The sequence below is a fragment of the Pan troglodytes genome, chromosome 6 (assembly GCF_028858775.2).
Source record: "Pan troglodytes isolate AG18354 chromosome 6, NHGRI_mPanTro3-v2.0_pri, whole genome shotgun sequence".
NCBI lineage: Eukaryota > Metazoa > Chordata > Mammalia > Primates > Hominidae > Pan > Pan troglodytes.
In genome coordinates this window covers 49,373,051-49,388,286 of record NC_072404.2, presented here as the reverse complement: position 1 = coordinate 49,388,286, position 15,236 = coordinate 49,373,051, and the positions used below count along the sequence as shown (strand labels likewise).

The 15,236-nt window shown below is 37.0% G+C and overlaps 1 protein-coding gene across 2 annotated transcripts in view; it reads left to right on the top strand.

Annotated features, from left to right (window-relative positions):
- The window catches only part of CDK13 (cyclin dependent kinase 13), a 147,545-nt gene that overhangs the window by 46,795 nt on the left and 85,514 nt on the right, over positions 1-15,236 (top strand). For both annotated transcript variants that reach the window (XM_001140018.6, XM_001139939.6), the window contains exons 3-5: positions 925-1,095; positions 2,748-2,887; positions 5,253-5,423. In XM_001140018.6, coding sequence (XP_001140018.1) covers positions 925-1,095; positions 2,748-2,887; positions 5,253-5,423 — 482 coding nt within the window. The remainder of the gene's footprint in view (positions 1-924; positions 1,096-2,747; positions 2,888-5,252; positions 5,424-15,236) is intronic.

Below are 15,236 nucleotides of genomic sequence, written 5' to 3'. Positions count from 1 at the left end.
ATTAATTAACCCTGAAAAGGGTCAAAGCTGAATTAGCTGTTGCTTGTGGTTATTTAAATGGGAAAGATAAATATTATCATGTGCTTTCTTTTATTTCTTACGGTAAAATATGTTTTGTGTCTCTACCAGAATCAAACTAAATGCTTTGCAGCTGAGCGTTGTGAGGCCAAGGCGGGCGGATCACTTGAGGTTGGGAGTTCAAGACCAGCCTGGCCAACATGGTGAAACCCCGTCTCTATTAAAAATACAAAAATTAGCCGGTTGTGGTGGCGGGCACCTGTAATCCCAGCTATTTGGGAGGCTTGAGACAAGATAATCGCTTGAACCCAGGAGGTGGAGGTTGCAGTGAGCCAGGATCTTGCCACTGCACTCCAGCTTGGGTGACAGTGAGACTCCATCTCAAAAAAAAGAAAAAAAAAAAGAAAAATGCTTTGCAAAACTGAGTTTTTATGCAAAGCATGTTTAGTTGATTTTCAATTTTAATGTAGTTTTATAGTTAATTCTGTATCGTTTTAAAAAATAAACTTTATTTTTATAACAGTCTTACGTTTATAGAAAAATTATGAAGATACTACAGGGACCCTGAATACCCCATACCCAGTTTCTTTACTGTTAATATCTTACATCAGTATGGTACATTCGTTAACAATTAATCAATATTGATACAAAGTTATCATTAAAGTTCCTACTTTATACAGATTTCCTTAGTTTTTACCTAATTCTATATCATTTTTACTCCAAATTTTGCATTATACAGTTGAGTATAGTGTATTACTTTAGCTGGAAAGAAACTTGGACAATAGTCTTATAATGTGAAATACTGTTGAATATTCATGACTATTGCTACTTAAATGTAAGACATAAGCATATTTTTATTAGTCAACAAAATTTTTGTTTTATTTGTCTGACTTCTTTCACTTTCAGCTTACGAGGAAATATTTCAGTAAAAGCAGTTAAAAAAGAAGTAGAAAAGAAACTCCGATGTCTTCTTGCTGATTTACCGCTGCCCCCTGAGCTACCAGGAGGAGATGATCTTTCAAAGAGTCCAGAGGAAAAGAAAACAGCAACACAGTTACATAGTAAAAGGAGGCCTAAGTATGTGCTTGCTTTCTACCTGCTCTTAAATTGACCAGCAGTGATTCTGGGTCATCAGAAGTTCATAAAACACTAAATTAAGGTTTAAAATAAAAAATGTACTTATTCTTTCAACTTAAATATATGAATTCTATTAGAGTTTTGAAAAAAATCATAATTGCTTGCATTCCTATTCACAATGACTAATAAAACCAAATTTAGTTTTCTCTCGTAATTTGTAATGTATTAATTTCCTGGGGTATTCTATATGTTAAAGATACTTTCTGTTATTAAGAGATTGAAATAACACAGAAACACTGAAATTGGGCAGAGTAGAAGTCAGCATTTAGTGAGCCCAAATAAAATTAGTAATGGGCAAGCTGCTGTTTCCTTTGCTTTTAGCTCCATTTTCTCCCATAAACAAATATATTCTTCACTTTGCAAGAGATGGAGTAGAAGTTTTGAAATTTGTATCCTAAATTAGCTTCAAGTAAGTGCCTAAAGAGACCTCTTTCCCTTAAAACCTGTTAATCAGTTAAAGGCGGGGAACACTGGTGCCTTTTTTTTTTTTAACTTCTTAACCAAGGGACAGTGAAGACTTTAAGTTAGATCTGATTTTAGAATTGCAGTTGAGGTAGTGCCTAGTGTGTGAATTTGAGGTCATTTTCTAAACTGGCCAGTCACAGTGGCTCATGCCTGTAATCCCAGCACTTTGGGAGGCCGAGGTGGGAGAATCACTTGAGTCCAGGAGTTTGATACCAGCCTGAGCAACACAGGGAGACCCCATCTCTACCAAAAAAAAAAAAAAAAAAAAAAAAAGCCGGGTGTGGTGGTGCATGCCTGTGGTTCCAGCTACTCAGGAGGCTAAGGCAGGAGGATCACCAGAGCCAAAGAGGTCAAGGCTGTAATGAGCTGTGATCGTGTGCCACTGTACTCCAGCCTGGGCGACAAGGCAAGACCCTGTTTCAAAAAAATAAATACTCTCTTCTTGAGCACTGTAGTTACTTGAATTTCTGTGATTTACTATAATATTAAAATACTACAAAATTATGTATCTTTTTGAAGAATGTAAGATTTTTGTCCTACCTGTCCATTTGTATCTGCTTAAACGTGGCTTCCTGAGAGTTGGTTATATTAATATCTTTTGTACTCTCTTAGACTGAAAAATCTTTTTTTTTTTTGATGTTTTTCAGATGATTTCATCCAGTCATAAGTCTAAATTTGTCAATAAGTTTTATAGTTAGATTTTTGTTCACATTCTTTATCAAACTCTTGTTTCTTAAAAGTAGATTATATATATTATTGTTAATGGATGCAAAATAAAACTTTCTGGAGATTGGTTAGAGAATTTTGACTCTACTAGTGTTGGTTTCATCTACTCACTGAAAAATTATATTTTATTTCTGAAAAGCCTTCAAGCTCTACTACTTTTTTTCTCAGTTTAAATACTTGTCTACAGAAGAAGAGTCAGTATGTAGAAATGATACCTCAGTTTTTACGATTACTTACAATACCAAATCAATGTTACTTGTTTGGGATAGATGATGATAAATACTGCAAGGGTAGGGAAAAATAAAGAATATACAATTGGGTGGCGAGTAGATATTGAGTTATTAGACAGTTTATTCAATTTGCTTGATTGTATATAAAAACTTTAGAACTATATTTGATAGAATATGTGGGCCTCGCTATGGTGAAATCAAAGAAAAAGATATTGACTGGGGAAAACGCTGCGTGGATAAATTTGATATCATCGGAATTATTGGAGAAGGTACTTACGGACAAGTTTACAAAGCCAGGGATAAAGACACTGGTAAGAATGCCAAGTTCTGGGGATCTTTGGGCCTACGGAATGTACTTAGTTTGTGTTTCTCTTCTGATGTTTGGCTTCAGAAATTTTCCAAAAAATTAAATTCAATTTTATTGTGCTTTTGTTTCATCTTGTTTTTAATTTTATTCTATATATGCATTTTGTAAGATATGAGTACATGTAAGTGGGTCTGTATATGTGTATATTTTTAAAAGTGTTCCTTTAGTATTTGTGATATACTGTATGGTAGGATTTAGTTTTTCTTTCCTCTTTTATGGTGAATAATTCTTATACTGTTATTAATCAGAGGGAAAGGTATCTTGACCTGAATTAATTTTAGTAGTAAATTTTTTTTGTCATAAGCCTTACACAACACTTTCATTTAGCCTTCAGTTTTTTTCCTGCAGTAACTATCCTTGGAGGCTAGTTTTAGCAGCTTAATCTTTCAGAACATAATCAGGAACTCAGAGAAAGTTTTAAAAGGCTTCACAGGAGAGCAAAAAGTAGCTGTGTCAGAAGCTATGTATTTTACTTAATAATGCATAGAGCTAGTATTTTATCTTTCTTTACTCATAACTGCTTATTGAAATAAACCGATAGGCCGGGCGTGATTGCTTATGCCTATAATCCTAGCACTTTGGGAGGCTGAGACAGGCAGATCACCTAAGGCCAGGAGTTCGAGACCAGCCTGGCCAACATGAAGAAACCCTGTCTCTACCAAAGACACAAAAGTTAGCCGGGCATAGTGGCACATGCCTGTAAACCCAGCTACTCGGGAGGCTGAGGCTTGAACCCAGGGAGTGGAGGTTGTAGTGAGCTGAGATCACACCACTGCACTCCAGCCTGAGCGACAGAGCGAGACTCCATCTCAGAAAATAATAAAATAAAAACACAAAAATTAGCCAGGTGTGGTGGTGGGCACCTATAATCCCAGCTACTTGGGAGGCTGAGGCAGGAGAATTGCTTGAACCTTGGAGGTGGAGGTTGCAGTGAGCCGAGATTGCACCACTGCACTCCAGTCTGGGCCACAGAACGAGACTCTGTCTCAAAGAAAGAAACCAATAGATTAAAATAGCACAGCTATTAGAGGCCATATAGTACATGGGAGATGACCTTACGGTTAGAAACTACTGAGGGCAATTACTGCATAGAGTAATAATTGGTGTTTATAATGATGTGTTATCAAAAAGATTAAATGACAACTTTTAAAACTGTTAAGTAAAACAAGGACTCATACACAATATAGAAGGCATTCCATAAAAATTAATAGAATAAGTTTAATGATTAAAAGAACATGCTTCCTTCTTTTAGAAAATTTGTAAGAACATTTTTTTCCTCCAAGGAAGTGGAATGAACAAACCTTTATTATAGTGAATTTTTTCTTATAATAGGCTTCGTGTATGTGTGTATATTTCATTTTCTATTTGGATCATTTCTGATACAAAGCTGACTCATACTTAAATTATGTGGCAATTTAGTGTAGTGGGGAAGAACATACATTTTTGAGACAAGTAACTGGATTTTGAATTCCAGTTTTACTACTAGGTAACTGGCCAGGTTTGGTCAGGTAATATGTCTGAGCGTATTTTTTTCACTGATAGAGTTTTTCTCCTCTGTTCAGAGAAATTTTTATGCATACATAAGCATATTGGCTATATTTGTCTTTCCCTCGTTTACTTAAAAAAAATAAAAATGACAGTGTGATATACCCAGTCTTCAGCATCTTTTTTTTTTTTTTTTTGAAATGGAGTCTTGCACTGTTGCCGGGGCTGGAGTGCAGAGTGCAGTGGCGTGTCATGATCTTGGCTCACTGCAACCTCCACCTCCCAGGTTCAAGTGATACTCCTGCCTCAACCACCCAAGTAGCTGAGGTTACAGGCGCCCAGCTAATTTTTTGTATTTTTAGTAGAGTTGGGGTTTCACTATGTTGGCCAGGCTGATCTCGAACTCCTGACCTCGTGATCTGCCCTCCTCAGCCTCCCAAAGTGCTGGGATTACAGGTGTGAACTACCACGCCTGGCCTAGCATCTTTCTGTTTTCTTTTTATTTTTTCCCAAGTGAATGTAAAAGCATCTTAGTTTTTTCACTAAATATATAAATGGGGAGCATAGTATATTTGGACTTACCTCATTCTTTCTAATGGTTGTATAGTATTCCCTGGTTTATGTAAATATTCCATAATTTGTTTAATGACAGACTTAATTTTTTGAACTATAAATATTATTTGGTATATTGGAAACTGAAACATACTTTGTGGTTCTATATTTGAGAAATAAGAACAGAATTGAATTAAAATACATTTAAAGTTAAGAAAAATGTCATCTGCTTTTGTTAACTGGTAACCTGATTTTATTAAATTCCTTAATAGGAGAAATGGTAGCCTTAAAAAAAGTACGTCTGGATAATGAAAAGGAAGGCTTTCCAATTACAGCAATTCGAGAAATTAAAATTCTCCGGCAGCTTACCCATCAGAGTATTATCAATATGAAGGAAATAGTGACTGATAAAGAAGATGCTTTGGATTTCAAGAAGGACAAAGGTATGTGCGCATATTTAAATAACGAATTTTTTGTATTCATGATTGATGTTGCTAACTTGGAAATTTTTTTTATAGATGTGACTATTTGAGTAATTACATACTATTGCTCTAATCGTGAAACTCTATTTTTAAGTTTGGTAGAGTTGAATAATGAATTGATTTACTTTAGTGGTTTTTGAGTAAACTTCATAAAGGGTATTTGCCAATATTACACATAAAGTATTCACTAGTAATATATATTTTATTGGGCATCAGTGTATAGTTTTTAGTATTCGTTTTTTAGTAGTTGAAAAACCAGTTCATAGTAGTAGTATTTTTACCCTACATTTTTATGTTACAAATGCCTTAACATACAAGGAAACTTTACAGTAGGCATATGTATTATTTCTGAAAGTGTGGAGGCAAAAATCATACTTGAAATTGCCTTTAATAATCTACAGTGGGGTGTGTATATATGTATAGTTATTATTTAGCAGAGAAGCTGACAAAAAATTAGCCTGCTTATTAAAGTAGTTATTATAGGGCATATGATGGGTGAAAGCAGTGCTCTACTGCTGGTGTGTTTTACATCTTCATAAGATTTTAGATTTAAATCTTCATAAACTCTTAAATCTTATATTTTAGATGTAAATATAGGATCTTTATTTAAATCTTACATTTAAATCTTTATGAGATTTTAGAACCAAGGTTTACTGACTGTATTCTGAGGTTTGCAAACAGCAAAACTTTTTCTCAAACTAAATCTAACATAAAGCAGACAGAGTGTCTCACATCTATAAGCCAAACACTTTGGGAGTCCAGGGTGTGAGGATCACTTGAGCCCAGGAGCTCAAGACCAGCCTAGGTAACATAACGAGAGCCCATCTCTACAAAAAAAAAAAAACAAAAAAAAAAAAAACCCAGAAAATTGGCCCTGCTTGGTGGTACATGCCTTTGGTTCCATTTACTCAGGAGGCTGAGGCAGGAGGATCTCTTGAGTGCAGGAGATAGAGGCTTCAGTGAGCTGTGATTGCACCCTGCACTCCAACCTGGGTGACAGAGCAAGACCTTATCTCTAAAAACGAAAAGAAAAAGATTAAAGTAGGTATGTTCTGATTGAACATGGTACTTAGGCTCCTGTCTTCCCCAGCTACACACACACACACACACACACACACTCTCTCTCTCTCTCTCTTACTCTGTTGAGGGACACAATTCAAAATGATTGATAAACTACATGGTAGTTATTTTGCATAAAGGAACTGTTTGAAAGTACAGTATGGAGTTCAGAATCATCATTTTAATTGATGTCACTTGTGTTACTTTTTGTCCCTAGTAAAGCTTTCATTTCTCAGCCTGACTTTTACCCTGGTTTGTCTTTTTAACTTTATTTTTCATTACTACTTATTGTGTGGTTGATGGGGTACTGGTGTGACTTAAATTAGAATGTCTGGGTCTAGAGACTTAGTGTATTAGTGGTGTGGCCTTATTAGCAAGTCTTTTAGCCCTTTTGAGTCTGTTATCCCTTCATCCATAAAAGGGAAACATTGTCTTTCATAGTTAGAATTAAGACTTTTAAACATGAAAGTTTGTGCAAATGCTGTTTGTTTTGCATTAACCTCAGGCTCTAGCCAAATCAGTGTATTTGATTTTCCTCCAGCATACCAGGGACGTCCTGCTTTTTTGATCTGTGAGATCACCTCCCTGCCTACTTCTCCAATCCCATCTATGCCATTTTGATTGCCCACCAAGCTTGACAGACACACACATACCCACACACTCATTCACACATGCACGCATGCACAATTTGAAAGGCTAATTTCTCACGCCTGAGGTCTCAGCCTGAATGTTGCTTTATTCATTAGTGAGGCCTTACTTGATCAGTCTTCCCACTTTCTCCTACGTATAGACAGACAATTTAATGTTTCCTAATAAGTGGGAATAATTAGAATGGTTTGTTACTTGTTTCTGTACAGATAGCTGGGAACCATACCTGTTTTCTTCACTGTTGTGCCTCTTACCTAGCTCAGTGGCTGGACCATAGAATGTGCTGAATGACTAATTGTTGAATGAATATATGAGCTCTATTTTTTTTAATAATCCTATTTATACTTTAATACTTAAACAGTACTATCTGTGAATATATTAATAGTCTTCCTGGTATTATAATTATGGTCATAATTTATTTTCTTTATCAGGTTATAAATTCCCAGAGCCTTTGTATTTTGCTTTGTTTTTAGTTTTGTTTCTCCTCAGTGCCTAGCGCTGCATTTCAGAAATCATAGATTTTCGTGTTATTTGCACCCTTCATCATCTTTCTTCCTACCATAATCCTGTTTGTAATTCTATGCATCATGATAAATAAGAATGTGTTTTACTATGTGAGAAGTTACATGTAGGTACCTGGAATTACTTAAATGCATTAGAGAATGTGAGAGGTTATAAAATTAAAACATAATTATTTCTTAAATGAATCTAATAATTTTGATGGGAACTATGATGAAGCAACATGATTTTCCGAAAAGGGAACTAGATTTGAAGTCTAATCCTGACCATGCTAGCTGTATGACATTACACTAATTGTGATTGCCATGCTGTGTGGTATTAAACTAAATTTGATTGTCTAGTTAGAGCATAAAGACAGTTCAATAACACTGGTTAAATGTTATGGGCTAATCTAAAATGAGTGTATTAGAACGTATAAACATTAAAAAGCAAAAGTTAGACAATGTAAATATGAAAATTAGAAACAATACAAAAATCAAGTAAAAATATTAACTTTTAAAAATATAAACATTTGCACTGTTATAACTAACTAAGCTATTAGTTGTGTAAGAGAAACATCATAAATGCCCGGCACAGTGGCTCACACCTGTAATCCCAGCACTTAGGGAAGGCCGAGGTAGGTGGATCACCCGACTGAGGTCAAGAGTTGTTTGAGACCAGCCTGGCCAACATGGTGAAACCCATCTCAACTAAAAATACAAAAATTAGCCAGGCATGGTGGCGCATGCCTATAGTCCCAGCTACTCAGGAGGCTGAAGCAGGAGAATTGTTTGAACCCGGGAGGTGGAGGTTGCAGTGAGCCGAGATTGCACCATTGCACTCCAGCCTAAGTGACAGAGCGAGACTCTTGTCTCAAAAAAAAAAAAAAGGAAAACATCATAAATATATTTTTTTAAAACTTAGCTTTACTTAAAAATGAGAAAAAGTTAATCATGAAGGTTATTAATTTCAATTAATTATTTAAAGTGAATTTTTTTTTTTTTGAGACCCAAGTCTTGCTCTGTTGCCCAGGCTGGAGTGCAGTGGCATGGTCTCAGCTCATTGCAATCTCTGCCTCTCAGATTCAAGCTATTCTCGTGCCTCAGCCTTCCAAGTAGCCAGGATTACAGGTGTGTGTCACTACACCCATCTAATTTTTAATTTTTATGTTTTTAGTAGAGACAGGGTTTCGCTACGTTGGCCAGGCTGGTCTGGAACTCCTGACCTCAAGTGATCTGCCTGCCTTGGCCGCCCAAAGTGCTTAGATTACAGGCGTGAGCCCCTATGCCCTTCCAAAAGTGAAATTTTATTTCGTCTTAAAAAAGGAATTATTCTTAAGAAACAGAGGGTTAAGTGGTATCACCAAGTCATGGGTATATTTTTGTGCAGAAACTTGCAGATGCTGAAGAAGATTTTTCTTGTTTTTTGTTTTGTTTTTTCTTTGAGACAGGGTCTCATTCTGTCACCCAAGCTAGCGTGTGGTGGCATGCAATCAGGGCTTACTGCAGCCTTGACCTCAGGCAGTCCTCCTGCCTCAGCCTCCCAAGTAGCTGGGACCACACATGCATGACAGCATGCCTGGCTAATTTTTTAAAAAGTGATTTGTAGAGATGAGGCTTGTCATGTTCCCCAAGGCCGGCCTCAAACTCCTGGCTCAATTGATCCTCCTGTCTTGGCTTCCGAAAGTGCTGGGACTGGCGTGAGTCATCACACTTGGCCTGAAGAAACTTTTTCTAAACTAATTGGGTGAATGGACAGGGGATAAACTGATTCTGAAATTTCCTCCTAACGCTTTCATCTGCATATAGTTTCATCTCTTTTAATCACTTTGAGGGGAACTTTGAACCTTTTTGTCTGATTTTTAATCTTTTATTGTTAGCAAGGTGGGGTTTTGGGATCAGAGAGAGCCTTTCCTGTTCCTCTAGGTACTCAGTTTCTTCATGTATGGAAGGAGAGTGGGATGCAGTTACTTACATTAGTTTCAGTATTTATGTTCATATTTGACTGTTCAGAAAGTCTTTGAACTGTTGGGTGTTTATACTGCAACAGATTATGGATGGAGATGCATTTGCTGAAAATAAAAGAATTATTTTGCAATATAAGCTTTTCTTTGTTACTTTCTTCCTTTCACTGAGGATTACAAAGTTATAGAAAAATGCTTTCTGAATGAGTAAAATAATATTTAATTAAATATTAAACATTTTAGTGCTGTTTATAATTCTCTGGGTAGGCTGAGTGTGGTGGCTAACACCTGTAATCCCAGCACTTTGGTTGGCTGAGGTGGGCGGATCACCAGAGGTCAGGAGTTCCAGACCAGCCTGGCCAAGAGGCCAGCTGGGTGTGGGGACACATGCCTGTAATCCCAGCTACTATGGAGGCTGAGGCAGGAGAATCTCTTGAACCCGGGAGGCAGAGGTTGCAGTGAGCCGAGATCGCGCCACTGCACTCCAGCCTGGGCGACAGAGTGAGATGAGACTGTGTCTCAAATTATCTTGCTAGAGAAGATTTTTATGCTGTATGAAGTAAAAACTCGAGTCATTGATCTTTATTCAAGATGTAAATATTTCAGTATTCAGATTAAAAAAATTCCTAAACTGAAATGTACCAGTTTCTGCTGATAAGACCTACACATTAACATTCTTCTTTTTCCTCTTCTGCCCTACCCTCAAAAAGGTACTAACTCTGCATAGTAACAGTACTACACAGAGGGGTAGAATCCTAAAACTATGAATCTGTGACCTTATACCTTAACTGTAAATTTCACATAAAATCTTCCTACTTAACAGTGTTTTGGTACTTAAACTTAACATGGTATCCTGGACACCCAAACATCAGTATTATAATTACTATCCCGTAATTAATTTAGCTATAATACTTGGAATATTAGTGTTTTTATAATGAGGGAATTTGAGCACTCTAGTGTGGAATTTTCCTAAAAATCAAGAAGACAGTATTCTATAGCAAATGCTTGTGGCAACATGTCACTCTTTGGTCTGGGGAAGAAGTCCTCACATGTCACTTCCTGTGTACTCTCTGATTCCCAAACAGTGTTAGGTGCTCCCGTATACTTGAATTGCATGTCATACGTAATTCTGTAATAGTACTTTCATATAACTTGTAGTTTTGCTTTGGTTTGTTTTTGTTTTGAGACGGAGTCTCGCTGTGTCACCCATGCTGGAGTGCAGTGGTATGATCTTGGCTCACTGCGACCTCTGCCTCCCGGGTTCAAGTGATTCTCCTGTCTCAGCCCCCTGAATAGCTGGGATTACAGACGTCCGCCACCACACCCAGCTAATTTTTTTCTATTTTTAGTAGAGACGGGGTTTCACCATGTTGGCCAGCCTGGTTTTGAACTCTTGACCTCAAGTGATCCACCCACCTCGGCCTCCCAAAGTGCAAGGATTACAGACATGAACCACCGCGCCCAGCCATAACTTGTATTTTCATATAACTTGTCATGTTTTCATATCTTATTCTTACTGTATTTCTGAGAGCAGGGACTCAATTTTATTCTTTGTGTTCATTGTGTGCAGCACACAGTTGATTATCATTAAATTTTGAGTAAGTGAATGAATGAAATGGAGAGGTAGGAATGTTCTATGGAATAGGTGGAATGTTAAAGGTGGGTGCAGTTTGGATAGGTATAGTGGAGGGCATTCTAATTATTAGTTGTCATGACTTGTTTTTACAAGACAATGAAAGATCGGCATATCTCCTAAAGAACACCTAGCTTCCAAATTATTTACCTTGTGTTTTTCTAGGTCTGAATTTATATTCCCGCAGTTTAGAACTGCTGATATCTCCTGAGGTTTGAGAAGAAAGCAACATTGATTTGTTCATTCTTTCTTTCCACAAATGTTTATTGTGCTAGGTTCTAGATAGATCTGGGCTGGCCAGTGCAGTAGCCACTAGCCACATGTAGCTATTTAAGTTAATTAGTATTACATAAAATCAAAAGTTTAGTTCTTTAACTGCACTATTCATGTTCCAAGTGCTCTGTAGCTACGTGTAGCTACTGGCTACATTTTGGACAGTGAAGTTACAGAACATTTTCATCATCTTAGCATTGAGTAATGTCCATCTAAATACTGGGGATATTAAACAAACAAACATCTGGTCCCTGACTCAACCTAGTTTCTGGAACCAGAAGAATCAGCAAACACTGCCAGAACTGAATCAGACTAATATATGAATGACAAACCTGTTTCTGCCTAGAGATTTTTCTTTATTGTTAGTTAATCTGTAATTGTTGGAATTTCAGTTGAAGGTGTTGAGTTTCAAAAGAAGTGAAAAAACTTAAACAGTAACTCACTGTGGAACCTACCCAATAAGTCAGGGAGCTTTGCTAAGGAGTCTGTTCTTAGCAACTGTAAACTATGTATCTTTTTTTCCCCTCCTAAAAAGAGAAATGAACTTGCAGGGTTTTTTTAATTGAAAATAACATGTTCCTGTAACAGTGCGGCTTCCAGCAGCATGTTAAGGCAGGGTTGAAAGTCACTCATAAGTTACTTTTTTTTTCTTTTATAGTGAGGGTTACTATATCGTGTTATTCATTATGTTATGTAAAAGATAAAACTTACAAAATAGTCTACGTTCTACATTGTATTTTTATCTGGAATTTTATGTGAAATTTACAATTAAGGTATAAGGTCAGGCATTCATAGTTTTAGGATTCTGCCCCTTTGTTGGCATAGTACTGTTACTGTGTAGAGTTAGTACCTTTTTGGGGGTGGGGCAGAAGAGGAGAAAGAAGAATGTTAATATGTAGGTTTTCTTTACTTGATGATAAAATAAATATTTGTCATATATTTGAAAAACAAAGTGTAAAAGAGAAAATAAGATGACCCAGATACTGTCACTATCATCATTTGTCTATATTTTCCTCTAGTGTCTCTTTTCTCACATCTGTATGATTATTGATTACCAAATGAAGGTTCTGCTTCTTTTATTGTCTTATTTAATAAAATGCTTTTGTAATGGCATAATGTCACTTGGGTGAAATGTAGCCTGAACTATATTTTATTCCTCCATTTTGCATATTTAAGTTCCTTTAGGCATTTCATTATAGTTCCTTCTATTGAAGTTTTATGCTTGGATATTCTAGCAGGTACCTGCCACTATTCATATGCCTTTAGTTAAAGCAGAGGCTTCATGTACTAAGAAAAGTCCTAATCAATTCTGAATTACTGGTTTGGTTAGGAATGAAGAATTGAGGATAAAAGTCTTACATAATGAGCAGCTGTTGCATCAATCCTAGCAGTCACTGGGTCATAGATACTAGACAAGATTTCCTTCCATTCTGAATGTCCTTAGGGGTAAACGGTTTTTTTTTTTTAACATTTGATTATTTCCTTAAATAGATCAACAGGAATTGAATTGATAGACCGAAGTTTTTAAATTCTGAAACTTCTTGACATATATTACCAAGTTGTTTTCCAGAAAAAAGGTGCCAATTTATACTCCCAAATCCAGGGTACACTCAGCAACCTAGAAGTAGAAGGGAACTGCCTCAACCTGATAAAGGACATCTTATGAAAAACAGGGATATCTGCTTCTACCACCTGTATTCGGCATTGTACTAGAGGTTCTTGCCAGGGCAATTAGTCAAGAAACTGAAATAAAAAGTGTCCAAATGGGAAAGGAAGAAGTAAAACTATCTTTAGTTTGTGTGTGTGTATATTTATGCATGAAAATGGAGAAAATCCTGTGGAATCCACCAAAACAGTGGACCCCAACCTTTTTGACACCAGGGACTGGTTTCATGCCATTTTTCCACAGACTGTGGGGGAGGTGGGGATGGTTTTGGGGTGATTCAAGCACGTTAGATTTATTGTGTACTTTATTTTTATTATCGTAATATATAATAAAATAATTAACAACTCACCATAATGTTGAATCACTGGGAGCCCTGAGCTTGTTTTCCTGCAACTAGATGGTCCCATCTCAGGGCAATGGGAGACAGTGACAGATCATCAGGCATCAGATTCTTGTAAGTAGTGCGCAACCTAGATCCCTCACATGCACAGTTCGTACTAGAGTTTGTGCTCCTATGAGAATCTGATGCTGCTGCTGATCTGACAGAAGGCGGAGCTCAGGCAGTAATGCGAGCAGTGGGGAGTGACTGTAAATACAGATGGAGGACCAGGCGTGGTGGCTCACACCTGTAATCCCAGCACCTTGGGAGGCCAAGGCAGGCAGATCACTTGAGGTCAGGAATTCCAGACCAGCCTGAACAACATGGGGAAACCCCGTCTCTACTAAAAATACAAAAATTAGCTGGGCATGGTGGCATGTACCTGTAATCCCAGCTACTCGGGATGCACAGGCAGATTTCACTTGAAACTGGGAGACAGAGGTTGTAGTGAACTGAAATCATGGGTCTGTACTCCAGCCTGGGTGACAGAGGGAGACTCCATCTCAAAACAAAACAAAAAACAGTTGGAACTTCACTCACCCGCCGCTCATCTGCTGTGCGGCCCGGTTCCTAACAGGCCACAGGCCAGTACTAGGATTGGGGACCCCTGCACTAAAAAACTGTTAGAACTAATAAGTAAGTTCAGCAAAGTGGCAGCATAAAAGATGCAGAAATTGATTGTTCTGTATACAGGTAATGAACAAAGTAGAATTAAGAAAACAATTTAAAAAGGCCTTAAAGAGAATAAAATATCTAGAAATAAATTGATAGAAGAAGTGCAAGACATGTATCTTGAATACTAGAAAACATAATTGAAAGAAATTGAAGACAATGGAAAGGCATTCCATGTTCATCGATTAGAAAATTCAGTATTATTAAGATGGCAGTACTTCTCAAAGTGATCTACATATTCAACACAATTCCTATCAAATCTCAGCTGACTTCAGAATCTGACAAGCTGATTCTGAGATTCATATGCAAATTCAAAGGAGCTAGAATAACCAAAAGAATCTTAAAACAGAAGAACAAAGTTGGAACCCTCACAATTCTCAATTTTAAATCTTCCTACAGGCTGGGCATGTTTGCTCATGCCCATAATCCCAACCCCTTGGAGGCCGAGGCGGGAGGATCAGTTGAGTCCAGGAGCTTGAGACCGTCCTGGGCCACATAGTGAGACCCTGTCTCTATTTTTATAAATTTACATAAATTAAAAAAAATCTTCCTACAAAGCTAGAGTGCTCAAGATTGTGTGGTACTGGCATTATGATAAACGTATAGATCAATAATAGAATTGAGAGTCTAGAAATTAATTCCACACATTTTATAAGCTCAACTGATTTTCGACAAGGTGGCAGGATGATTCAGAGGGAAAGAATAGCTTTTCAGCAACTGGTGCTGGGATAACTGGATATCCACACACAGAAGAATGAAGTTGGACCCCTTCATACCTCATACAATAATTAACTTAAAATGGATCAGTGACTTAAATGTAAGCACTAAAACCATAAACCTATTAGAAGAAAAGGTAGGAGTAAGTCTTTATGATCTTGGATTGGGCAGATGCTTATTAGATATGACACCAAAAGCAGGGGCAACAAAAGAAAAAAATAGATAAATTGAACTTCATCAAAATTACTTTTGTCCTTTAGTGGATG